This window comes from Dichotomopilus funicola, assembly GCF_033296635.1.
Source record: "Dichotomopilus funicola strain CBS 141.50 unplaced genomic scaffold C8A04scaffold_34, whole genome shotgun sequence".
Lineage (NCBI taxonomy): Eukaryota > Fungi > Ascomycota > Sordariomycetes > Sordariales > Chaetomiaceae > Dichotomopilus > Dichotomopilus funicola.
In genome coordinates, this window is record NW_026944055.1 from 259455 (window position 1) to 284979 (window position 25525).

Sequence of the window (25525 nt, forward strand, 5' to 3'; positions counted from 1 at the left end):
GTCCACCGCTTCACTGAACCTCCACATCCGACAAAATAGCAGCATCCCACAATGCACCACCAAATGGCAAGCCCAATCAATTCCAACCCCCAGAAAAACATTCCAACCCCGGCCCTAAAATCTGGCGGCCCGTTTCCGGCCGCCTCGATCCCAAACCCGCCGCACGGTTTGTCGAGTTTGCAATCCGGTCATCGACCCGGCCGCGGCCCGGGGCTAGCCCCACTTTTCCCGAATCGGGGGTTCCACAGACCGGGTTCAGAGCACCGGGTGTTCCGTCTTGTGTCTGTCTTTCAAGCCTTCTTATCCCTGAACCCCACGCAAAACTGTGCCACATCAACGAATTGGCCCATGTTTGGGACGATGCGGCAGCAGATCGGCGAGCCGATCTCGAAAAGGTGTTAATTCTCATAGAAAGGAGTGCTCGAGACCGGGATCTGCCCTTGCGTGACTCGTCGGCTTCTTCCTTTGCTGCATGCATTTCCAAGTCTCCGATTTCGCCGGAACCTGTCTTCGTCACAAGTCTGAGTGGGGAAACCGACGATTAAGAGTGATATAAGAATTTATTGATGGTATTGGACTCTAGAAAACCTTATGCGCTACAAATATTACAACAGTCCCGCTCCCGCTCCCAACCGATGAACAAATTTAGAGTTTCGCCGACAGGTACGAGTTGCCCTTCTTCATCCAGGCGACCGCATCCCGGATGAACTCGTCGACAATCGCCTTGGCGGACTTCTTCTCGTTGCATACGGAGGCGCATTGGCCCATGAGGAACGGCCGGAACTGGTCCATGAGGTCGTCAAGGTCGGTCTCTTCGCTGTCGTCACCGGAGGGAAGGAGGCCCGAGTTCTTCATGGCCGGGTCCTCGCTTGCCTCACCCGACATGACCTTGTCCAGGTCGGCCTCGTAGGGCAGCTTGCCCTCGGAAGTAAGCTTCTTGATCTCCTCGGAGCGCTCCTCCTCCCAGTTCATAATGTAGGGGTTCTTGCGCACACGCAGAGGGCGGCCGGTGAAGATGAGTGTGCGGATGGTGTCGTCGTAGCTGGCGGTGCGGACAGCTTCCTTGTGCGACTCGGGGGCGCCGGCCTCCTCGGACAGGACGAACCGGGTGCCGACCCAGACGCCGCTCGCGCCCATCATCAGCGCAGCCGCCAGCAGCTGACCGTTGTGAATACCGCCCGCGGCGAGGACCTGCACCGGCTTGCCGGTGAGGGGAGACTTGTGGCCCTTGACGGCCTCGACGACGGCGGGGATAAGGATGGTGGTGGCAATGTCACCAGTGTGGCCACCGCCTTCACCGCCCTGAGCGCAGATGATGTCGACGCCCAATTCGAGGCACTTCTTAACGTGCTTGGGGTGGCCGATCATGTTCATGTAGAGGATGCCGTGCTTGTGCAGCTTCTCAACGACGTGCTTCGGCGGCACACCGACGGCCGAGACAAAGAGCTTGGCACCGGACTCGATGATGATGTCGACCAACTCGTCAAGCTTGCCCTTGGTGTAGTCGTAGCTATGGAAATAAAAGATAATTGGTTAGCGGGGTATGCGAGAAACTGGCTAGGGTGTATTGGTATTGCTGTGGCTTCCTAGGGTATCAAGGTTGGTGTCGGCTTACTTGGTCTTCCGGGCGTTGCCGCCAATCTGGGGAAGCAGAAGGTCGACACCAAATGGAGCCTTCTTGTCCGTCAGATGCGCCTTGAGCTCGTCGATCTGGTCCTTGAGCATCTCGGGCGTGTAGTTGATGCCACCCAGCACACCCATACCGCCGGCGTTGGTGACAGCCGCGGCCAGCTTGGGCCCGGCCGCCACGTTCATGCCGGCAAGCAGGATGGGGTGGTTGATCTTGAAAAGATCGGTGATGTCGGTGCGGATTTGCTCTGAAAGAGGCCGTCATATCAGTACAAGTCTCCCAAGAAATAAACGAAGTAAACGCGCAGTTGTAATGCATGCATGTGATTCCGTGCGCGCAACTTGCCGCGACGCAGGTGAAGTTGCGCGGGATGACGTCGCAGAAGCGCGAGCGGGAAAGGCGGGAAGAGTGAAGGGTCTGCGGGTTGCGCTTACGAGGAGACGCCATTGTGTTTGTCTGGTTGTTTTTTCTTGTCTAGAAGCGAAGAAAAGAAAGTGGTATCAAAATGAAGTCAAAAAACAAAAATCCAACAGGTACGTTGGGCGGAGGAGAAAAAGGTTGGTTGTGGGAGAGGAAGCTGTTTTATCACAGGGACATCTGGGGAAAGAGAAGGGCATCTTGGACCCTCGGTCTGGGGAACGCTGCAATCCGCCAAGCCCGCATTGAAGTTTGTGCCGAGGTTGCCCGCCGGGGTGCGCTAAGCCGGTTCCGGAACCGTTTGCGAGCGTCGCTTTGCGCCAACCGGCAAGTGCGGGCGGAACACGGGCCAAGCTTTGAAGGGTAACGGTGCCGAGGCACTGGTCGGGCAGTCGTGGCCATGACCGACGGAACGGCGTTTGATCGGAAAACTCCCCGCGCCGGGGTGAAGCCGGACGCAGGGAGCCGGCCTGGGGATAACGTTTAGCAATGGGGAAGTTGACTCGAGGCTGGGGAAAGAGACCCACAGGTCGCGTGAACGACGACAGATCCTCCCGAATCTCGGACTATCTGCTTCTTGCGGTTATAATAGCCAGCAGCTGCGCCCTCGAGGATCCGGCTGCCCCGGCTTGCCCGGCTCGAGACACATGATTACTATCCCACATGTAGTGGCGGCCAACTTGCAGGGGATGGGATGCCCCTACACTTACATAGGCCGTCGAGCCGGCAAGTTGAAAAAAGAACAACGTTTCGCAAGTTTGAACTCCGGATTGTCGAGCCTGATGCGACGGCCTGTGCTGATAGAATAACAGACCCTAACCCTGGGTTCGAGACCCTGAATTTGAGGAATTTCAGGCACTGGCTCAGTGGGCCCTCTCAGGCTTTGCTGCAGCGGGAATCTCGGAGGGTGCTCAAGCGAAGTAGTCCAATGCGTGAATGATCTCAGGATGCGCCAAAAAAGATGAAGCGCGCCATTCACCTCGCATCGGCGCCGTTGCGACCGCCACAAATACTGCCGTTCCCTGTCCGTTATGCGTGCCGCCATTACCATCAAGCTCAACCCATAAAACACATTACGAGGACGAATACTAGGCAGTTTTCAGGGTCATCACGGTCTCGAATCGCCTTCCAAAAATACACACTCCCTCCCACTTCAAAATTCCGGTCGGGCAGCCTTGACCTCCCCGCCAAAATGAGCGCTGCTCAAGATCCCGCGCGCAAGCGGACGGCGTACATCGCTCTCGGGAGCAACATGGGCGATCGCATCGGGTGGATTGAGAAGGCTTGCAACGAGATGGACGCGCGGGGCATCAAGGTGAAGCGGACGAGCAGCCTCTGGGAGACGGAGCCCATGTATGTGTTAGACCAGGATAGATTTGTCAATGGCGCCTGCGAGGTTCGTAACCATTTGGCGTCCATGTCTGGCTTCGATTGCTTCCCGATGTTTTGATTTCTATCTATTCTTGCTCCTGATGATCACTGTGACTGAAATTGTGCACCAGGTTGAGACGACCCTAGAGCCCCTCGAGCTCTTAGATAGCCTCCAGGATATCGAAAAGGCCTTGGGCCGAAAGAAGGTCATAGACAAGGGACCCCGCAATATCGATCTCGACATCCTGCTCTACGACAACATCGTGTTTGACCATGAACGCCTCAAGATCCCCCACATTGGCATACCCGAGCGTGAATTTGTTCTTCGGCCCTTAGCTGAGTGAGACAGCACCCGTTCTACCTCGTCATGATGAGCCCAAACCAACCAACAAGCCCAACACAAACTGACTAACTAACTTATCCCCCCAGGCTCATCCCAGACAAACCCATCGACCCAGCCCGCCCATGGCGCCTCACAGCCGACTACCTCGACGCCCTCCCGCGCTCCACCACCCCCCTGACCACCATGACCCCTCTCTCCTCCCACCACCCGCCCATCCAAGCCCTCAACTCCTCCCGCAAAACCCACGTCATGGCCATCCTCAACATGACCCCCGACTCCTTCTCCGACGGCGGCCAGCACGCCCCCAACGACCAACCCACCCTCCACCAAACCATCACCGCCCTCCTCGACGCCGGCGCCACCATGATCGACATCGGCGGCCAATCCACGGCCCCGGGGACCCCCGAAGTCTCCCTCGACGAGGAACTCTCCCGCGTCATCCCCGCCATCACCCTCATCCGCGAACGCTTCCCCTCCCGGCCCGCACTCGTCTCCGTCGACACCTACCGCGCCTCCGTAGCCGAAGCCGCCGTCGCCGCGGGAGCCGACATCGTCAACGACGTCTCCGGCGGCTCGATGGACCCGGCCATGCTACCGACCGTCGCCCGGCTCGGCGCGACCATCTGCCTGATGCACATGCGTGGCACGCCGGCGACCATGAACAACCTGGCGACCTACCCGGACGCCGAGGGGGGGTTGATCGGGGGGATCGCACGGGAGTTGGTGGCGCGTGTGCGCGCGGCGGAGGACGCTGGTGTGCGTCGCTGGCGTATTGTGTTGGATCCTGGGCTGGGGTTTGCGAAGGTTGGTCCGCAGAATGTGGATGTCCTGCGGCATTTGGAGGAGCTGCGGAACTGGCCGGGCTTGCAGGGCCTACCGTGGTTGGTGGGGTCGAGCCGGAAGAGCTTTATCGGGCGCGTTACGGGGGTGCCGACGCCCCGGGAGAGGATCTGGGGGACGGCTGCTACGGTAGCGGCGGCTGTACAGGGTGGGGCGGATGTGGTGAGGGTGCATGATGTGCGAGAGATGGCGCAGGTTGTTGCTATGGCGGATGCTATTTGGAGATACTGAACCACCGAAGACGAGCAATCGCTAGAAAATGCGAGGGGTTCAACAGCATAGAACGGCGTGACAGCGTTCGTGATTCTTCTGTTCCACGAGTGGGAATATAAAACAGTGTTGGACCGACCCAGAGCCCAAATATGGTAACGCCAATGTTGAAGTACGCTTAACTTGGACTCGTTCCTCCCAGTCCCGAGCGTTTGACGGTCTCGATCGTGATAAACCTGCCCTTCCCCGCCCTACTCGCCCGTATGTGTCTTTCTAATTGCTGTGTGCAGTCCACCATTTCCCAGTACCGCGCCCTCTCTGCGGCTTCTGCGTCATCTTTCAGCGTATAGCCAGGGTACATCTCCAACGTATTAATCTTCCCCCACGCTCCGGTCCAATCTACGGTATCGCCCTCCCCGGCACTAGACCACAGGGCAGGGTACCATTCGCCACACCCGGTGAGATCGAGGTATTCAAGCCCGTACAGACTCTTACTAAGTCGCCGAAGTACAAGCACTTGTTCCTCCCAGTTGCCGTCAAGAGAATGACTGTAGGGCCCCGTGCCCCCGTATTGTAGAGTGCCGCCGGTGTGGGGCGACACGACCGTTGCGAGCTTCGCGTTAGGGGTGAGACTTGGTTCCGGCCAGAATGCTAAGCTGAGGTGCGTCAGCCCGGGTAGGTGCGTTGCGAAGGAAAGGAGCTGTCGCCAGGATATAGCAGGCGACGAGGTGGGATCGAGCGCAAGGGAAAGGTGGGTTAGATTGGGGACTATCGAACGTGGGATGTCTCTGGAGAGCTGATCAGGGGTGTCCCAAGAGTCTTGTGGGTCGATGGGCTCAAGGTTTGGCGGGAAGAGGAGGTTTGACAGCTCACGGAGCTTGATGGACCGCCCGATCCAACCTGTGAGATCGAGACAGTGGAAATCGTCGTTGATGGCGCTGGGAACCAGGTCTGGGTCTTCCCAGTAGTCGGGCATGTCTGGCGGGGGTAGCAGAACGGCCTGGAGATCCCGCAGAGACACGCCTTCGCTCGTGTACATAGCAAGGTAGATAAGTAAAGACACCCTAAGATGAGTTGGCAGTTCGTAAAGATGATACTGGCAATATGTCCTTTGCCACTCCCAGTCGAGGACAAACCGGCGAAGCACCATATCAATCAGGCTTCCGCGTCCTGGGAGACTCACCCCCGGGAGCGATCGGTGCCCGTGGCCCTTCGCGGCACCATACTTTGTGGCCGATTGCCGAAGAGCGTGCCCTGCCCGTTCCGGTCCTGACAGCCAACTGCGCGGGGGCGCCGGTCCTGCGGGAAGTCTCGCCCCCCCTCGCCCAACCCGTACCGGCCGCCTTGGCGGAGGGGGGGGTGTCTCGGGGATCTGGAGGATTTGGCGGATGGCAGGCGGAACGCTCGGCTGGATCGTATTCAGAGCCTGTTGCCCACCATTGCTTCCGCTCAGACCGGTGCGGCGAAGGCCGGCGAGCAGCTCATTGACTCCACGGTTTTGGGCGGCATCACCTGTCGGATGTCAGTTCACGGATGAAATTGAAAGACGGCCAGGGGCCCGGGTGGGCAAAAAGCAGGGCGGAGAAGGGCCTGGGATCTGGCGTCTCCCACTCGGACCTCTCGACGGTGGCTAGGCGTACGAAGCGTAACGGGTGAGTGCTGCGGGGGACCGGGTGACGCACCTTGACCATCGTCTCTGCGGGCAGCCGAGCTGCTGAGCAACGACGGCGCGGTAGATTGAGGCTTAGAGTACCTATTTTGGTGTCTCTTCTTAGGCATTACCCTAAAGCGCTGTTGCTATTTTGTTGGGTTGATAGTTGTTTTCCCGGAAACTCGCAGCCCAAGGGCAACGGGGGCGAGTTGGCCTTTACGCTCCGCGTTTGAGTTCTGAGGGGAGCCTTGAAGTTCCGTCACTGGGGACAAATCCCAGGTGTGAGGCTTAGGATGAATGGATGTCACTGCTACTGCTTGACTCAGTCCTGGCAATCTGACGAGTGGGCCTTTTACAGCGGGTGAGGGTGAGCCACAGCAGGCAACAACTGAGTGGTCAGTGCGTTTGATGAGTCTCCACTCTTGCCTCAACCTCAATCCCCATTGTTCTTGCCCTCTTGACGAGCCAGATCTCGCTAGCATTGAGATACCTCTGGAAAATTAGACGCTGGGTAATATTTGGTACATTTTTTACATGGCCTGGGGTGTGTAGAAAGGAATGTCTCCCAGGATCGACCCCATCGATGGCATCCTGGATCTTCTTGTCATGTGTTTCCTCAACCCCCCTTCCCCCCAAACAAAATATCAGGGGGGTTATCCTGTCTCACCCCAAGACTCACAGATGGATCAGATGCTTGTTCGGACTTCGGCCTGGCGTGCGTCGGATAGAGACAAAAGCTGACCGAGCCAATGCAGCTCGGCGGCGGTATCAACATCCGGATCTCAAGGCTGGGTTCATGGGACTTAGCCTCCTGTGCTGGTGCTTGATCAGTGGCTGTCTGTTTTCTTCTGTGCGCCAGAAGCTGCGGCCATCCGGATTCTGGAAAGGTGGCGATCCTTGAGAGGAGTCACACATTACCTAGTTACCCAGTCAACGGCCAAGGGCCGACTAAACCGAACGCTGCGCAAGTATGTTATGATACCTGAGTGGCGGGAGCATCCGATGTCCTTCCTAATTTGTTCCCACACCATGCTCTGCCATCTAAGTTCTTCCTCCGATGTCTGTCTGTGTTTTGGATGTGATTGGTTGCTTGTGAATCGGATGCCATCCTCAACCTCACGTCCTGTTCCGTTTTCCAGCTCGGTGCCGAGCCTTCTTGTGCCTATCACATGGTCGGCACTGCGGCCTGCTGCTAAGAGTGTCTGGATCCTTCTCCTGTGTTTTTGGGGCTTAGTAGGGAAGTTTCCGGTCGAAGCATTGGAGGTTCTATTCCATCGGCCTTGTGCAGTTTCTGTTTTCTTGTCCGTGAAACCTTTGCTCTACGAACCCCCCTTTGGCTAGAGACAACCGCGTGCAACGTCGGTCTGAATGAGGCATAACTGTCTGCTGCATCTTGTCCGACAGGGGCCACGCGATGGGGAAGGTGGCGTTGACATTGTGACGGCACAACTCTCAAACTACCGACGTTTGACATTTGGTCGTATGGTAGTACACCCAACTGGTTGCTTCACCGTTGTTGATGTTATTGTTGATACTAACGTTATCGCGGTGTTTTTGGGAGGGCTTCCTGCTTGTGTCCCTCTTAGGCTCAATCTGACCAGCCCTTGAATGCCGAATTGACATCCCCTTGCCCCGAAAGCCCTGGAAAAGAAGCATACGGGAGTTCGAGGTGGCGTGATCCTTGGAAAAGGGAGCTAGATCCGCCGCCTTGTAGATGCCTTGTCTAGGCTTTTGGCCGAGAGAACGCCGTCCTCGTATGTGCCACTGTAGGACACAATATGCACGTTCAAAACGTTTCTGTAGCGGGCCAGCGCCGATATCTCCGTCTCCCATGATACCTACCACGCAAACCTGTTTAATGTGCCCATTCCTCCGAGCCCACGCTACTACGCATATGTAACCAGTTTGATAATTGGCCGCGTGGGGGGTTCAAGTCCACAGCGTCCGTAGGCGACTAGACGACGCGTTCGTTGGGATTCCATTCCTGTCTCCGTCTCGCGCAAAAGTAGACGTACGACCCAACGAAGGGAGATCGCCCCATATGTGACACACACAAGACGAAACATCGCTGTGGACCGCTTTCGTCAGGCGGGAGGCCCGTCTGTGTCCAGAAGCTTGCTTGCGGCTTGTGACTTGTGACAGGTGTTCGAGCAAGAAATGCGGCGCTAGGTTTCTCAACGTGAAGGGAGAAATTAGCGATCAAATTCGGCAAGTCATGTTAGACAATACACCAGATTGGGGTGGTGAGGCGTCGTTGAGCAACGTGGGCTAGGCTGGGGCTGCCTGAAGAGGAATGTTTTGGCCACGAGACGTGGCCCGATGGGGAGACTTGTCAAACCACTGGAGAGAGAGAGAAGAGTGAGCTCAACCTGCTGTGGCTGCTCCCAAGAAACCGGTTCTTGTGTAAACATTCATCTCCTTTGTGTCCCCACTCACCCCGAAACCTACCAAGGGGGCGAAAACGGCCCAGAACTCTCTGTTTGGCACAGAAATGACAGTGCCTAGCTAGCCACAACCCCCTGCTATGCTTGATAGTGGAACATCGGCTCTGTGCTTTGACATGGACGGTATCCGACGCTGAGTTCACCTTCTTTCGAGAAAGGAAACTGTGGCCACAAGTCATCTGATCACCACACACGAAAAGAGATACTATGAATGAACTGTGAGAATAGTGACCGTGAGTCGGTCTCTCTGGGGATACGGTGGATTGTCTCTTTAGATCCCCAGTGGGGAGCGGCCTCAGCCCTGGGTAGGCATGGCCGTGGTACCTCTTAGTGGTCCATAGTCGCTCATCTCAAATTTCAAATTTCTCACAAGCGTATTAGGAGGATTAAAGTTCTTTTAGGCAAGCTTTGGCTACCCGGAGATGAAAGCTCTTCGGAATTGGAGGGTGTAATCTGAAGCCGGGATGCTGAAAGCTCCCTCCACAGCTAGTCCTTCCAGCTGAAACTTGTTAATTAGCCCGACGGAACCAAGTACATTCATGAGTACTGCAATGAAAGACTAGATTTTTAAAGCTGGGCCATCTGACGAATTCCCAATTGTTTTGAGAGACGTGTGGGAGAATATTTTGTAATCGATGTGCAGGGGAAACTAACCGCCCGAGTCGTCGACAACCGTCTTGAATCCCGAACCCTCGTTTCCACTATGTGAATCAGCTTTCGGAACCGGGGGCCCGAGCGCTAGTATGTTTATGAACGGCACCAGGCGGGCGTTTACGAGGTTCTAGGCATAGGACTACAATGGCATCGATGGAATGATCAAGAGGTTCAGTCGTCCTCGGTCACGCCCCTGATGTGTACATACAAACTAAAGGGTTTACGTCGGAAACTTCTAGCGGGCCGGGAGGCTGCAGAGCAAGGCCAATACGCCAGCGTATTCTATTCCACCCCTTTGTAAAAGCAGCACACAGAGACGCTGCCTCCCGAGTGCCTGCTCATCACAGGGGTCATCCGAAGCAGATGGGGAGAGGCCCGTCGGGTCCGCCGCGCAGAGACGCAGTCGCGAAGTCAATTCCGATGGCTGGATTTGATGTTCGTCACCAAAGCGACAACATTGCCCTGCCCGTCAATGCACATCTCCGGCTTGTTTGAATGCCGCATGAAATCCCACCAAGACTGTTGTTTTCCACCAAGGACTAAAGCCATCGAACGTGGCGGGTTGTCGGTCCAAGCGCCGTTTCACAGCGCACCAAGTCGATCTGTATCTGCCGCCTTTGCTTCGGACCCCCTCCACATGCCGCTGACCGAATCAGGGCGATCGCAAGTCCACATGCGCCGGCGCTTGCAGAAGAAAGTCCGACAACAGCAGGGATATCCTGTTCTGCCTCTTGGAAAGAGCAGGCATCTCGCGCGGGCCAGGATCCGTGAGGGTGAGTAAGGGGTTCGTCGGGCAGCAAAGGCGCACACAAAATCATGAACCTTCGACCTGTCGGATGAGGGAGGGCCACCTCAACCCACGACATCCCGGGGAAGCCATACTTGGGGAGCCAAACATGCATGGCGGGTGCTCGGCGCAATAGTTCATAGGACGCCCTGCGCCGGGTCTCGGTCGCAGAACTACGCTTGAAGGCCGAGAACATCCCCAGTCTAGCCCGGACATCATTAGTGCCTGACGGAAGCCTGTGAAGTGCTAGCTCCACGTCTCGCGCGAAGGCGCTCTGCAAGGTGGTGGGTTCTGTTCTCGTGCGTATGGCCTCTGCGCTTGGGGGCGCGCGCCGGGGGGGGGGAAGAGAGAGGGGGGAAGAGGGGTGTGACCGGGTGCGGAGGGGCGACAGTCTGGACGATACTTGCCAAGGCAAGCAGACGCAGCGCACCCGCCGCAGTTCACTGCCCTTACTTTCCGGAAAATGATGAGAGGCGATTTCCTCAAGTTGAAACATGTGGAATGTAGAGGAAAGGGGATAACTGCCTGAGTTAGAGTCGAAAAGCGAAGAGGCATCGGTGCTCAAGCCCCCATTCGCCGGTAAACAGTCGAAATTCCCGGTTTTGCCATCTCGGCCGTTCTGGGAATGCCGGAACCGTCGGGGTGTTCGGGGTGAAATTGTAACCATAATGGGTATAAGAGCCTAAGTTGGGCAAGGAACGTAACCGACAACTTGTTGTGAGCTTTAGGCCCGACAAGTGAGGAAGCATAGTGCAACGATCCGAGGAGGAAGAGGATGGCGACAGCGAGAGGAACAGGCGCTTGGAAACTTGGTTTAAGTTGCTCGGCTGCGAGTTCATCAACCCGGACGAGGAAGGTTGACTGAGGTTATTGCTTCCGAAGCGCCGTATTTCGGAAATGCACGGTTGGGCTCAAGGGCTGCGGCTGCAGCTGCGTGAGTTGGTAGCATGCCCATTCTTACCTCCATGGGGACGGGAGCGTTGCTACTCTTGCCTGCGCGTGCGCGCTTGGATGGGAAGGCTGTGTAATGAGTTCGACGATGGGAGGTGTGGTTCAGGTTCGCGATTGCTGAAGTGGGGGCCCGGAAAGAGGGCCTGTCAACAATCGGTGGGGCCCTGCACATCTAAAGTGGAGCCCGATGCAACTGGTGGGTGTGCAGACCAAGCGCGACGATTTGCTGCATGGAAGGCGCTTGGCACGTCGATTTCTCCACCGAACATGGCAATCACGCCCCGTAGAAAATGCACACAACCCCCATAGACCTGAGCTACGACTTCGGGACCGGTCGCCCAAGGAGGCGACATCATTGGGCCGCTACCGCTAGGAGCTACCTTGTCTGCCGTCCGTGTCATTACTTCCGCGCGTCCTGCTTCAACAGGCTCAATGGACTCACGCCGATGATCCTGGAACAGACAGATCTCATCCGACACACTCCTCAACGGGACGCCTAGCTCGGGCCCAGATCCGCACCTCGTCCCTCTACTTCCCCTCACATTTCTCAACTACCAATTCCGGTCAAGTCGGCGCTCAAATGTCCGACATGCCGCCGGTGAGAGGCCGTCGACGCCGTCATCATAGTTCATGCAATTCATCCAAGACACGGCAGCGGACACCTAGTCTCCCGCTCCGCAGAAGCTCAAGGGGTGAAACCATATTTCCTAACCTCGCTCGGCCCGGGCTACAGTGCGGTTGCTATCTGTATCTTCAGAAGCTCAGCAATAAGAGGAGACTGGCTCCCTGGGCTGCGCCAAAGCTGGGGGCTTGCGATGAGGTGTCACGTGGTACAAGATCTGGGACCGGCGGCAATATGTGGCCAAGCACGGGGAGATGTGCGCCTCTCTCTCTCTCTATCCCTCTGAGGCGCCCTCCGTGTTGCAGCCGGAGTACGCGCCATTGCGATCACGGGGACGGCCTCGCTACATACATACAATACAATTCGTGCGGTCGTCGAGGGTTCCCCAGAAAGCCGTCCACTTCTTGCAGAAAGAAGCCATCATTCTGGGATCCCTTCCTCATGCTGATAACCGGACACATGTCCCCTTGACCCCTAATGTTGACAATCCTTAGTATCGCCGAGTTACTGGCCGCGAATTTCCGATGCCATTTACGACGCTAATGAGCTACGGCGGCCCTGGGCTCTCGTTGACAGATCCCTCAGGCAGTTATTGGGTCGGGCTTCTTGGCATGGTCTTAAAGTATAAGACCCGGAAGCCATTCATGATAGGAAGGACGGCTCTGATTACCTAAACCGTAGCAACAGGGCGAAAAGTAGCCGAAGACTGTCACCGGTCAGACGCAATTCCAAGAAGGCAGATTTCCTAGCCCTGTTCAACCCAGCATATACTGAGCGGTCTCTGGATCTACCTGCCAATCAAGTCAAGTAATGGTTCTGAAGACGCTTGGAGTAACGGCCGAAAGAACATTGGGTCTGAAACAGTGGGGCTCGCACTTTCGTTCCGTCCTGGGGGGGAACTTCACTTTGTTATTCCTTGGCCCGGATTGGCGTGGGGAAAAAAAAAGGATCGGGTATGGAAGAGAGGTCGAGGTGTCTGCGTTGGCTCAATAGAGTGGACGGGCGCCTGCACGAGTAGCCTTACCTTTTCCAGAATTCCCGCTGTCAAGCTTGAGTTCGCGTTTCAAGGCTAACTTTTCATGTCCGCGTGCTTCATGGCAACCCGTATTTAGTCACCATTTCGCTCTTTCCAGAAGCCGGGAGAAGACAGGGGGGGCAAAGGTAAAATAGTTTCGGGTTACTCTCGGAGCAAAACGGGGAAAATACCATGTCAACGACATCAACAACACCAGGCTCGGATACGGGATCCACGCTCTTGCGTTTTGTGAGCGGGGCAGGCACTCTCTGCGCATCACTCGGGGCTGCGTCGGTACTTGGAACCCCGCTCACCGATCATCCGCGCCGGCAACCGCCGTCCTCCTCAGAGATCCCTCGTCGATTGCTGGGTCCTTTAATGCCTCCGTGATCCGAAAAGGGTACCGTGTCATGAAAACACTCAGGCCCTCTGCCGATAATGGCTAGCCTGTGTCCCTTTTCACGTGTCGGGTAGAGAACCCGCGCCCTCGAGTCGGACAAATGCCGGATGGCTTGTCTCTTGTTTCGCTGCATGGCTTTGTCGGCCGTTGCCGACGATGCTAGTTCTATAGGACCGAAAGGTACAGGAGCGCCAAACCAAACGCTCAGCTTCGTTCCCCCCCCGCGATCGTCACGGGAGGCGGATCGGTCCAACCATTCCCAAAAGCCTCCTTTCTGAAAGCCAGGCGTGGCAGCGACCCGCAGTCCCTGGCGGGCACCATTTGTTTCCTCATCTCACCCCCTTTTCCTTTTTCCCTTCTCAAGCAATAATACTCTCACGGCAGGGGGGTAAAGAAGAGGAAGACGGGCAGTTGTCACGAGAGTCATCTTTACTAGGGCCCGCGGTCTACCTGCAACCAGCCGGCGATGGATAGTCCTAGGGCCGAGCGTATTGGTCTTTACTATCAAAACATAATGTTTGCCACTTGTTGCTAAGGAGCTATGAGGTCCATAGGACGCTTGCAGAAAGCTAATGCAGAAAAACGAAGAAGTCAGCCAACATTAGTCTAAGTTCTGTTTGGAAACTTGGGGGCCAGCTACCATATTGCCATAGTGGAAATAATTTTGACACTGTGTGTCGGGAGCCGGGTCAAGTAAATTTGGTAACTTTGCGGTGATAGTCATGTATTCCCCCCCGAGGAAAAAGACAAACGTACCGGCAAACTGGTGCCGGCTTGTCCGTCCTAAAGTTCGGAGGCCCCTGACGCAAGACGTATCTGCAGCGAGGTCCGGGGTTGTTTGAAAGAGGCACCGAGCATTACGACCGCACGAATCTAGTGGCCTGTAACTTCGGCGGCTTCTTGCTTTGACTGCCCAGTGCGGTCCTTTGCCCGATTCTTCGCCAAGGGGAGTTTACTCGTCCACACATCGACGGACATCGAACCATTACGCTGGGAGCGAGGCGGCCTAGTTCTACGGGCCCCTTGCTTCCTGGGGGTATCAAAGTTGTTGCATAGAGATTTTGTTACTTAAGAAGACCAGGCGCCTTCCCGCTCCTCCCACTCTACCTCTCTTCACTGTTGTTTCAAACCCTGCACTACCTCACATGTTTGACACCAGCCTTAAGAAGACACAGACACCCAAGGGCCACCTCGTTATCCTTCTTCATAGAGGTTCTGGACCTAGTACCTACTTGAAGACCCTGCGCTTATCCAAATAGGCTAGAGGGACCCCCTGAGCCGTGGTACTACGCGTCCTGTATTCGTCGGTCTGTGTGGAGCGCTTTCTCTCCGTACGATCACCCCCAAAAACCACCTTTAAAGCGACCGACCCCATTATCGAAAACATCATCACCCAAAACATTATTCTAGCCTCCAACCTCCAAATCAACGACCAAGGCCGACCGTTGCCTCCGCTACCGTGAGCTTCGCAAACGCGGGAAGCACCCACAGCAACAGAAGACCTCACAGCCACCGGAATAGACCAATAAAGAACCGCCTCGGGCCTCGTACCCGGCGTAAGTATTGTTGGCCCAGTCGCAAACCGGGCTCCTCTTGGAAAACCTGATCAAAAATCTTTACTGAGGTAAGCGGAATGATCCCCCGTCTTCATCCCTTTTGCATTATCCATTATGTCGTCCCGACTTTGCGGGCACAATCTTGGTTATGAGGGCGGAAGATTGGTTTTACGACAGGATGACCCCCTCCGAAGACCCGGGTACCGGTCCCGAGAGTCACGAAAACAGAGCCTTTCCCGTCGAGGATGATCGCCTTTCGGTTCAACCTGATCCGGAAGAGGCGGATACCAGCCCAGGACCGGGGGGGCGAAGATGCACTGCAACAAAGGAATATTCGAGTGTTGGGCTTCGCACCTTCCGTCCCACGCCTTCCTCCCATTCATTTGACACCCTTTCGCTACTTCCTCGTTTACCCCCCTTTCCCCACCCCTCTCTCAGCAACATGCATATATACTGTTTAGAAAGTCGATGTTCTCCCCTCAATATGTCTTTTTCGGTATTGAAGTATTTCTCAAGAGAAGCGAATTTCGAACCCGTTTGCTAATTCATATGCTTTGGTTTGCCAGACGAACAAAAAAAAACAAACCCCTGACCACCGACCAGTTGGGTGTTGAATTCTTGCCCGTGTGACCGGGGTCCTGCAAGAGGTCAGTGAACCAATCCTAGCCACGAAGCACTCCACCCCCGGGTCTGCAACTCGGGCCGTTTGGGACAGAGAGACCAACGCGAATTCCCTGATATGCCTGGGGTCCTTCTCTGCAAGGCCCCCGGGCCTCGTTCACCCGCCCAATCCCGCCCGGATTCCGCGTCGCCCTCCGAACGCCCGGTCCAGCTGTCCCTCATGGGGGCCGCAGCCCGTCCTCGATCAAGGACCGGAGCAAGCTCCCAAAACAAGCTCCTCTGCTAGAATATCTTGACCATGGATGCACACACAGGGGTGTTTGGGCTAACGCTTGCCTCCTCTCATAGACACGGAGGGCATTTAAATACTTTGTCGCTCACCGCGACTCCTCGCTCCCACTTGGGGCAGAGGAACAGCGCATGAATCATCAACTCCCCAAGGTATTTGCTAACCCCATCCTCTCTACTTCACATGTGCATTTGCGTCGAGGCCAACGGCGAGCGCTCCCGGACCACGCCATTCCATTCTCCGGGAAAACCGTGTAGATGTCCGGATTCTGCAGCTTCGCATCGCATCACAACAGCCGGCTAGCTGGGGTTAACCGCTCGACAACACGATTCACGCCTTATGGAAGTTTGGGTTGGGGGGGAGAGGGGGGGGGACGTAGTATCAAGGTAAGTTAACAACACAGCAGTTTTGAAAGCCAGGGTCTGTGCCATTTCTCTCTGTTTTAGCCCATCTGATTGTATTCCTCTATGTCTTTGCTCCTGCCCGACTTGTTGCGGAAGAGACCAGGTGCAGGCGCCACACACCCTTCGCTCCTTCCTCTTGCCCCCCCAATCTCTCACCCCCCGCCAATATTCCGAAGACCTCGAATCTCCACCGCGAAGGCGGTGGATGGATATCTTGTCTTTTTGTATATACCCCTTGCTTGTTTTCCTTCCTTTTCTTCTTTCTTTTCACCCACCAGTCAGCTGGGCCTTGGCGCTTCTGGGTCTAACACATTGACTTCTTTTTGTATGCAGCCTGGCCATGGTCTGCCGCCAGGGGGGCTCTCCTGCATTCTGATTTCCAACAAATTCTTCTCTGGCAATACGGCTGCGAGGGCCTTCGCCGTTCCTCCCCAGTTTTGCCATTTATTCCTCGAACATGGCGAATCACAGCGAAAGTGATAAAGCCGGGGAAAAGACTCACGGACAGCTGGCTAACAAAGGAAGAGCGCGCCGTTGAAGGCACCTCCACGAGGTCACGGTCGCATCCCGGCTGTGAGGCGCTTCCTGCAGAACCTTGCTGCTGTCCCTGTGAATGGCGATGCTTGCTTCTGGGCCGCGCATCAAGGTCGGCTCAGAATGGCATGTACCCCCCCTGCAGCTGCAGCAGTACCTCGTTGTACCGGCCCTGCCTGCTTCCTTTCCTTTCCAATTCCCTTCCTACGCACCTTCGGGAACACGCCCTCCTGCCCGTTGAGCCTCCTAATCCCCTCTCGTCCCCGAAAAACTTTCTGGCGTTGATGCTGCTGTAATCCCTCAAGACGTTGACCTCCCGAAGCGAGCCTTGTTCCTTAGCGAGGTCCGCCAGAGGCAACAGCAGGGCGGCATCAGCCGAGCAAACATCACTTTCGATTTTCCGCTTCTCCAACACTCCCTCCCCACTGCTTACACCCTCAAGAAAATCGACCTGGTCTTTCTAGATACCAGCTTATCGGTTCAGTCACGTCCTCTTTTCGTTACTTTTCTTTTTGTTTATCTTTGGGTTCATCTCGCCCTACCAGCCATTTTCGAACGCGCTTTCCTCCTGCCCTTGGCTCCAATCCGAACCGTTTGTTGGTCACTTACTCCCTAACCCGCAGACTGCGCTGACTTGCGCCACAGGTCTTCTATTGACAAATTTCGCTCGCCGGTTTTTCACTACCAGGGACACAGCGGTTGTTCGACATGCCCTCAGCCAGGTTTCCATCTAGCCATTGAGACATACACCCAGGAGAGGCAATAGCAGCAATCGACTGCGCGGCAGCGGCAACAGGACCGATCTTTGTTTTCAAGGCCCGGCGAATCCAGCCTGGTCTCCTTGTTCTGCAGCCTGGAGGCCTCGTACTTGTTTCTAAAGAGGGTCCAACAAAAATGAGATGATTGATCTAACAGGTGTGTTTCCAGCAGGACTTCGTCGAGCCCTCGCCGCCCTCTGGCAACGGGTTGGACTATCTCGAGATATCAGCTCCGACTGACATGTGGTACGTACTCATTTTCCCCCTTGCCAATACTTCTTCTCATTACCACTTTGGTAAACCCTCTACGAAAATGCTCTGGGGATCAAAGTCCGGTTCATTCACTTTTACCTTCGCCCCTGGCTTCCCACTGAAGTGCAATCCCATTTTCTTCGTCCCCGGCCACGGGCTTTCCCGTCAAGAGCCGAGATTTTCTGGATGCATGTGCCGTTAAAGCCCCGATCCGCCACGGGGCAGTCTGGTGTGTCGCGCGTTTGAGCTCCCGTTTCTTACCTCTTCAAGGCCCATACACAGCAACATCCCGCCGGACAAGTGCCGACAATTTCCTAGGTAACTTACTTCCCTAGCCTTGGCCGTGTGCAAGTGCACTGCCTGCGACTGCTGGCATCCTCATTTTCAATTTGTTAAGCGCAGCAGCGAGTGAGTGAGACATGGATATTCGCTCCGGCTGTGGTACGTGTTACCGTGAAATCGATCGCTCCGCACCTGGTTCCCGCGTCGTTGCCGCATGCGCCATCCTCGTTCTTCCGATCGCTGGTCAGAGGGCTGGGAGCGAGACCCCTGCAAAACACTTCTTGTGTGTGGTATGACGGGCTCTGTCCTACCGCCAGCATTCAAGTTGCACAAGGGCCAACCGGAACCAAGACGGTTGTCGACCCCTGGGGGGGCGTGTGATGGAGTCTTCCATCCACGTCCACCCACCCCCCCTTACTCTCCCACCCACCCACCTAATTCGTTTTTCTTCTCCCCCGCTCCCCGCGCCCCCCATCCCGTGCATGGCACTGGAGCGTGGCCGGTTTCTGACCCGGATGCACCTACAGTTTTACTCAGGGCTCCACAACTTCCCTATCGACAATAGAAACACCAGCGCAGCCTTCATACCTGGGCCTGATTTCACCGGTCCCTCAGCCGCCAGTCACGCCGTACTCTCCTGACACTGGCCACTATTATAACCCCGCTCCCCCCGTCTTTCCCGGCCTGGACGTCAGGCCTCGACTGGGGTCCAAGTACGTGACACGCTATTATCTTGTCGTTATGATCCGCCTGTCCCATGGCGCACTTATTTTCCTCGGTCGCTTACAGCAGCAGCAGTAACACGGCTGGCCAGGGCATGGCACATGCTCACCGGTCCACAACGCTTCCACACCCAGGAACGCACCTCAGCGCGAGAGAGGCATACGCGCCTGCGACACCATCCTTCAGACGGCCGGATCACCACATTCAACGGTCGCCACCCTTTTCGAGTATCCGGCGCCACAGCGCCCTCTCCCCAACGAGTGCGTCGACCGCCTACGGGGCTCTCAAGATGGATACGGGCTACCCTAGCTCCAAATCCCAGCCAAGCATGCCTCCTCTAGTCACCATGACCTCCCTCGGTCACCTTTCCTATGGCGACGCATCAGCAACCCCTATCAAGGTGGAAATCAACGGCGCGATCGACAAGGGCTTCTTTATGGCCGACAGCGAGTGGACGTGCTATCGCCGTAACTACTTTTCCTGCGTCTGCTCGTTCTCACTGACGCCCACGATGCACAACTCGCCCATCCACTTCCTCCAGACTGGATCCTCGCAAGCATACACCGTTTTCGGGTTCGCCATGTGCATCTCTGCAGTTGTATCGGACAACGATAGCCACACCATCGAACTTGTCCAGCATACTCCCAAGCGGGACAAAGGACCGACCGCCAAACCCGAGAAGACGCGGCTCTCGGCAAAACCACCGCAGTCTAGCCACCACCCGCTTTCGAGCCTCTATGCTGGCCCAGACGGGAGCCTTGGATCGTCGAGATACGACCAGGGCTTTGGACAAGCCCAGCAAAGCTCAGCACCCACCGAACACACTTTCGAACGCATCCAATTCAAGCAAGCAACGGCCAACAATGGGAAGAGAAGGGCGGCACAGCAATATTACCATCTTATCGTCGAGTTGTGGGCCGACGTTGGCCAGCAGGCAAGTGACCAGTGGGTCAAGGTCGCGTACCGGAAGTCGGCCAAGATGATTGTTCGCGGGCGCTCCCCTGGCCATTACCAATCGGAGAGGCGGCCGAGCACGAGCAGTGGTCCCGGGGGCTCCGGTGGCAACATGGGCGGCGGTCAATACTCGACCAATATTTTGGGCCCTGGCGAATACTCGACTTCATCCATGGTGGGGGCAGGAAGCTATTCGCAGCACTATGACACCCGTTCCGGTGGCTACGGTGGAACTCGACATCATGAGATGACGCTGGAACCGACGATCTCGCCTGAGGAGGTGAGAGCCATCACGGATCCGAAGGGTTACCAGTATTATCCATCGACAATCTACGAAGGCGATCAAGACACAAGGCACCACCAGCAAGTTGAACTGTTCTCCCACCCCCGTCACGATGTTTCCGGAAGCGGCCCGACAAACTCGATGAGTACCACCTTCGACCCAACCAAGGTCAAATCCGAGATGGACACCGCGCTTCCCAGCATTCTGTACCAAAATGGGCCGTACTATCAGAGATGTGGTCGGTTTGAAGGGAAGACAACCTCGAATGGACAGTACCCAACTTTGATCTCGCCCCCATCCTCGACAATGAGCATGACGTGACGAAATCCGACGAGCAGAACAAGCGACAGTTCGCTCCATAATTTTCTGCGGCCACGTATTTAACCAACCCAGCTAGGGCGCTACCCTATAATTTGCGATGCATTTATGATCAAGCTTGGTGTGGGAATAGGGAAGGAATATGGGAAAAATGCAGACCGAAATCTTCGCAAAAGCTTGCCGCGGGCGGAGCCAAAATTTTAAGCTTGTTATTCGCCTGGGACTTTCACAATGTTTTCTTTTTCTCCTTTTCTCCAGTTCCCCGTATTTCTCCCTTTTTTTCCCCCTTCCCTGCCTTGACCAATTTTCTTGTCATTGTTTCCGCCTATTTTTCCTATTTTCTGTCCACAGGGTCATTTACCACCGCTAGATGGATGGGTTATTAGGAGGCGATGGGATCGTTCGGCGTAAAGGAACGGAATGGAAATAGGCGGCAGGTACGGATGGAATCATTTTTATGGTTGGTTTGGGATCAGGTGGGTGGGCCAGGTTTTGATTCCTCACCCAGGTACATGGCGTGGTTGTTTCTTCTCTTTTCACCCTTAGGTTTCCCATTTCGGGCTGAGGAATTTTACCTGCTGTACTCTGATGGCGGGTGTGGACAGTGGTGGGATTCTGCTGTTGGACTTGGTGCTGAAGAAATTCACAATCTTCATCAACCCCCTACTCTAAGAATTTCCGTATTATGCCCTTCAGAGGAACCCCAGAAACAGAGGGCTACGTGGAACGGGACGAACGGCATTTGAAGGGATACCCGGCGCATCTTCTTTATATCTATTTGGTTTTCAGAACGTTATCTGCAATTTTATTCTCACCGTCTTTACTTTTTGTCTTTTCATTCGCCCATTTTCTTTTGTTTGATGCGAAGAAAGCATGATTATGTTGGTTCACACCTGAATGCCCTTGCATTTACGTAACAGGGCAGTCCCCCATTCTTTTCCCGTTTCCCCTTCGCCAGTTCTTTACCGTCCACATACGCCCACTTCGCCATCGATCCCAAGACGACGGGTTTTGCGGGATTGCGCGCTAGGATTCATGAGACGAATGCAACAAACATGGATTCGCACTCTTCTCAATCGATGGGATGGACCACCCGCGCGACATGGGGGTGGGCCTATGGTGGGTTAGATCCGAAGGTCCGAAAGTGCTGGAGCCCCGAAATAGTTGGCCCTAACTACCGAAAGGGTTTCCTTCCTGCTTTTCTTTTCCTTTCCTTCGATTCAATGTCCGGAGCTGTGATAGGATTTCTTAAACGGGCACTTTTTGCGACTTTATGACTTAGGCAACCTCGAGTCCCCTGAAATCCTTGTGTGCGTGCCTTGACTTTTTGGCCCCGGCCTTCCATGGTCCAACCATTATCAACCCAGTGTTGCACAGTCAGAACAATGACGCTAAGTTAGCCGGGTGGGAGGGGGCCAAGGCTAGCAAAAGTGCCTTGGAGGATCTCGAGCGGGCCAGGAACGCCGCTCTGCGCCTGCAGCCCCCCCTCAGAGCTGTGGTTGGATGATAGGTTATGGTTCACGGAAACTTGGTGGCCCTCCCATCTGGTTGTGAGCTGCTACTGTACCCAGTCGTTGGTGACACAAACGGCTTCTCTGCCCAACGAATGTGTAATTCTCCGTTTGCCCATCCGTCCCTCCCCTATTCTTTAAACAGCAGCTGGAAGGAGGCCCTTTGGCAATGGCGGCGCGGAATAGTCGCCGCGCTTGATCATACCGTACCTGTTTTGCCTAGATCGTCGTGATCCTGGAGGGGAAAGCCTTCCGATATAAGCACAAAGCGGCAGGCGGGAGGCTTTGGGGCTGTCTTCTGACGAGAGAAGCCGTTGGGCTCTCTGGCCACCCTGGCCTTCGCTTTCGTTACACCGCGGGGTGTTGGGGGTGTAGGTGTGGGGTGTGGGTGTGGGTGTGGGTGAACCTCGCCAGCTCCCTTTTTTGGCCCGGTTTGGACAGTGTGTTTCTTCACCGGTCTCCTGGGCTGTGGTGGTTAATTCCGCGAAATGCCTCGTCTTATTGGCGCTCGTGCAGATAATCCCTCGCGAGTTGCAGCACTACCAACCAAAGCTTCACCAGAGAAGCGCCCAGCGAGTCTGACAGTCGCTGACCGAGCGAGCATGTTACCTCCATCCCAGCTCGAGGTATCTACGCGGACTGGAGAGAAGCTCATGGGCGATTCGAAGGCCCTCAAAGGGCGATGGTTGATTGGGCGTATCATGCCTTGCGACATTTCGGAAAATTCTCTTGTCTTAATTCTGCACGCCTTAATCCTTAATATCGACACAAAGAGGCTTGAATGGCCCTCGAGACTGGAATCATGCGGCGGGCCTTCACAGACGCTCCAAGATGGAAAGAATGATGCTCCCCTGCCAGACTTGTTTGCAGGCAGATCCCACCCATGTTCGTTCCCGCGCCTCGGGGCCAGTTCCAGCCCCCAACAAAAGGCGGATGGAGGGGTAAGCTGCAGAAAGCAATCTATTCCCCCACCAACCGCAGCAAGCAAACCGAACTAATAAAAATGCTCGCACAGCGACCGCCACAGCAGCGCAGACAGCGGAGCCAGAATCGCCTGCACTTGACCCCTGGACGCCTGCCCGCGAGTCTCCCACACCATTGGGAAGCTTAGGCCTGCACTCCCTTCCTCGAATCCTCGCACTCGGCCAATCTGTGCCGGCCTCGAGCAGTATCGAGGTGGACCTGGGTGTAGTTACCCGCCGTGTCACACCGCTTATCCGCCCATCTGCCGTGGTCTCCCCGAAGGGGGGCAAAGTATGACTTGCATGAACCGGCTTAGAGATCAGGAAGCACAGCACGAAAAGTCATTTGGAAGGGGGGCCCTCAAAGGAGAATTTACCCCGAGATTCATGTTATTTGCGACCTTTTGGAACTACCTCAGGTAAGGTGCCTACCAACGGCGCTACCCAGCGACTTGATCCGCCCCGATTGACACCGCACCGCTAAAACCAATTGGCCAATTGGATCAGGTTCCGCCGCCTTGTACATACATGTACCGCGGGGTGGGATAAAAAATACAAAAGGACCAAACTTGAGGGCTGATCCAAAAACATTGCCTTCTCAAGGCAACGTATGTCAACGAGGCGCGGATAAGAACCTCGCAGCTGACAGATGTTAGTCAGCGGCACGGTCGGCTTGGACTCATCCCGCGAGGGCTCGACAAAAGTTGTCGATCAAAACACGACGTTCTGCGCAGGGGATCTCGTGGTGTGTTTGGGTACTCATTAATCCCGGTGGTGAAGCGCCGTTTCTCGCAGCTCGCAGCTCGTAGCCCGCAGCTTCCGCCCGCGCGCCCATCTCTGACGGGAGCCCAGGAAACCGGGAACCGGGAGGCTTGAGTCAACCCTGTCTTGATGCTGTTTTGGGAAACACAGCAGCGATCTACCGGGCGGCGTTTGTCTTTCGGAAGATCTGATCTCTGTAGGCTTCCTTTTGAGCCTAGGCGATCTTGAAACGAGTTCGTACTCGTCATCGAGCGAATTCTATCCGTAACGGGACAAAGCAACAAAATGCGGGGGGGGCTAGCACAAGCGAGAGCGACCGGCAGCAGTTGCAAATTCCGCCCCTTCTAGGCCCAACCCCCGTCCTGCTGTGAGCAGGGCATTGGTGCGCGGCGCGCTCGGATTGCAAAGAGTGATCGGGAGGCACAGGGGCATCTGGCGGCAAGACGGCATGGTCGACGATGTTTGGCTGTTGTCCAAATAAGGTTTCGGGACTAAAACAGTCTAACGAAACAGTGATCAACGGCATCCTTACCAGGACGCCCCCCCATATCGACCCCACCCAGGACGCCTGTCATTGTTGTTCGTCAACGCCAAGCCACACCGGTCGTCTTGTCCCGCCGTCACACAGCGTTAGCTCGTTTCTTCCCGGATCCGCCCTTCCCTCGGGCGCTAGCGCCCTTTTTTGTTTCTGAAAACGGGAGAGCGCGCGGGCGCGATGGGCGAATATCGCCCCGACAGAATGGCTTTTCCGGAATTTGCGGGGGTGTTGTCGGGCCTGACCGCTGGCTTTACTGTAATTAACCTAGCGCTGACGGTTGGCCAGGAGCGGCGGATAAGACGACGACGGGAGCGCTTGGCGGGGTTCGGAATGATTTCATGCAAGGCCTGGATTCCATGCTGTTTTTGTGGTCGGTCTTTGGCCCAGAACTCCCCTATGAGATCAACCGGATCGGAACCGTCAGCGGCTCTCGATCGACGGTCCACTGCACTACAGTACGTAAAATCTGTCTCAGAGCGGGAAACCCCTGGCGTACCACATTCTCGAAAGACGCTTGTTGCCTGGGGCCTTGTGCAAGCGGCAACTCGCCAACGTGAGTTCCCGTCCTGGCTCGGTCAACTCGGCCAACACAATGGGAGGGGCTTGTGCGTCCCGGGTACCATCAACTGCGGCTCCCCGTTTGAGGCGCTATGCCGATCGCGAAGATGGGCTTTTCTGGGGGGACAACGAAGGGGGTGCTGCCATCCTCCGTCTCCTTCCATACATGTTTGACGCCATCGCAGCCACCCTGCACCTTGTGCCACCCATCACCCGAGCCTCATCGCAGAATACATCGCATACCCGCGCCTTGTTCAACCCAAGATCAAGCCGCCGCATCTTATTTGGATCTTGTGGATGGCCGTGTTCCACAGGGTTGTTACGACGGTGCTATCGACAATTTGACACGCGGAGTAGTGGATTGTTCCTTGAATTGTACATGTTTTAACCTAATGAATTTTTTTAACGGCCTCCATTGAAAAGGGATTGGGTTGCTCACTTTGATAGTTATCATTCGCTAAAGTTCGGCGTCAACTCCGTCAGCCCCTGGAAAAATGGAATCACCCCCAATCTCCACACCGGCCAACATGAGATGGGGGGGTGTGCATTTGTTGTAAAGCCCCGCAGCGGTCAACTACGATTCCCTTGAGTCGTCACACTCCACTGTATTGTACAGTACATACATGATATCTCCTCCGTAGGATTGGTACCTCTCAGTGTGTACGCGGCTTAGGATTCTCGAAGTGACCATCCTTACGCCACACCTTCCTACTGTACGTACCCGTCATCCTTCGGCAAGTCCCTTCAAAATCGCCGTTTGTGGTAGCGTCACAATAAGGGCCCATGGGGGCTTCGGCGCAAGTATCAGTGCCCCCCTTCAGGCCCTCCCACATCGGGTTGTGCGCCTTAACGGGGGTGTGAGTCTGCAGCCGGGGCTGGGTCGAT

At 55.7% G+C, this 25525-nt stretch overlaps 4 protein-coding genes across 4 annotated transcripts; 2 read left to right on the top strand and 2 right to left on the bottom strand.

Moving 5' to 3' along the window:
* Window positions 1–645: 645 nt before the first annotated feature.
* Window positions 646–2077, bottom strand: C8A04DRAFT_37557 (Nitronate monooxygenase-domain-containing protein; the record flags this gene model as incomplete). The annotated part of the gene is made up of 3 exons (XM_062783915.1): window positions 646–1510; window positions 1616–1877; window positions 2065–2077. 3 exons carry the CDS (start codon window positions 2075–2077, stop codon window positions 646–648), a joined length of 1140 nt encoding a protein of 379 aa, XP_062636735.1.
* A 931-nt stretch (window positions 2078–3008) lies between these two features.
* Window positions 3009–4832, top strand: C8A04DRAFT_37558 (putative dihydropteroate synthase; the record flags this gene model as incomplete). Its single annotated transcript, XM_062783916.1, has 3 exons — window positions 3009–3443; window positions 3550–3758; window positions 3848–4832. The coding sequence occupies 3 exons, from the start codon at window positions 3009–3011 to the stop codon at window positions 4830–4832; spliced, it is 1629 nt and encodes a 542-aa protein (XP_062636736.1).
* A 157-nt stretch (window positions 4833–4989) lies between these two features.
* Window positions 4990–6590, bottom strand: C8A04DRAFT_29008 (uncharacterized protein; the record flags this gene model as incomplete). Its single annotated transcript, XM_062780855.1, has 2 exons — window positions 4990–6323; window positions 6494–6590. The coding sequence occupies 2 exons, from the start codon at window positions 6588–6590 to the stop codon at window positions 4990–4992; spliced, it is 1431 nt and encodes a 476-aa protein (XP_062636737.1).
* Window positions 6591–18168: 11578 nt separating this feature from the next.
* C8A04DRAFT_37560 (p53-like transcription factor) lies at window positions 18169–20312 on the top strand (the record flags this gene model as incomplete). Its single annotated transcript, XM_062783917.1, has 3 exons — window positions 18169–18314; window positions 18559–18744; window positions 18827–20312. The coding sequence occupies 3 exons, from the start codon at window positions 18169–18171 to the stop codon at window positions 20310–20312; spliced, it is 1818 nt and encodes a 605-aa protein (XP_062636738.1).
* Between the last annotated feature and the right edge of the window lie 5213 nt (window positions 20313–25525).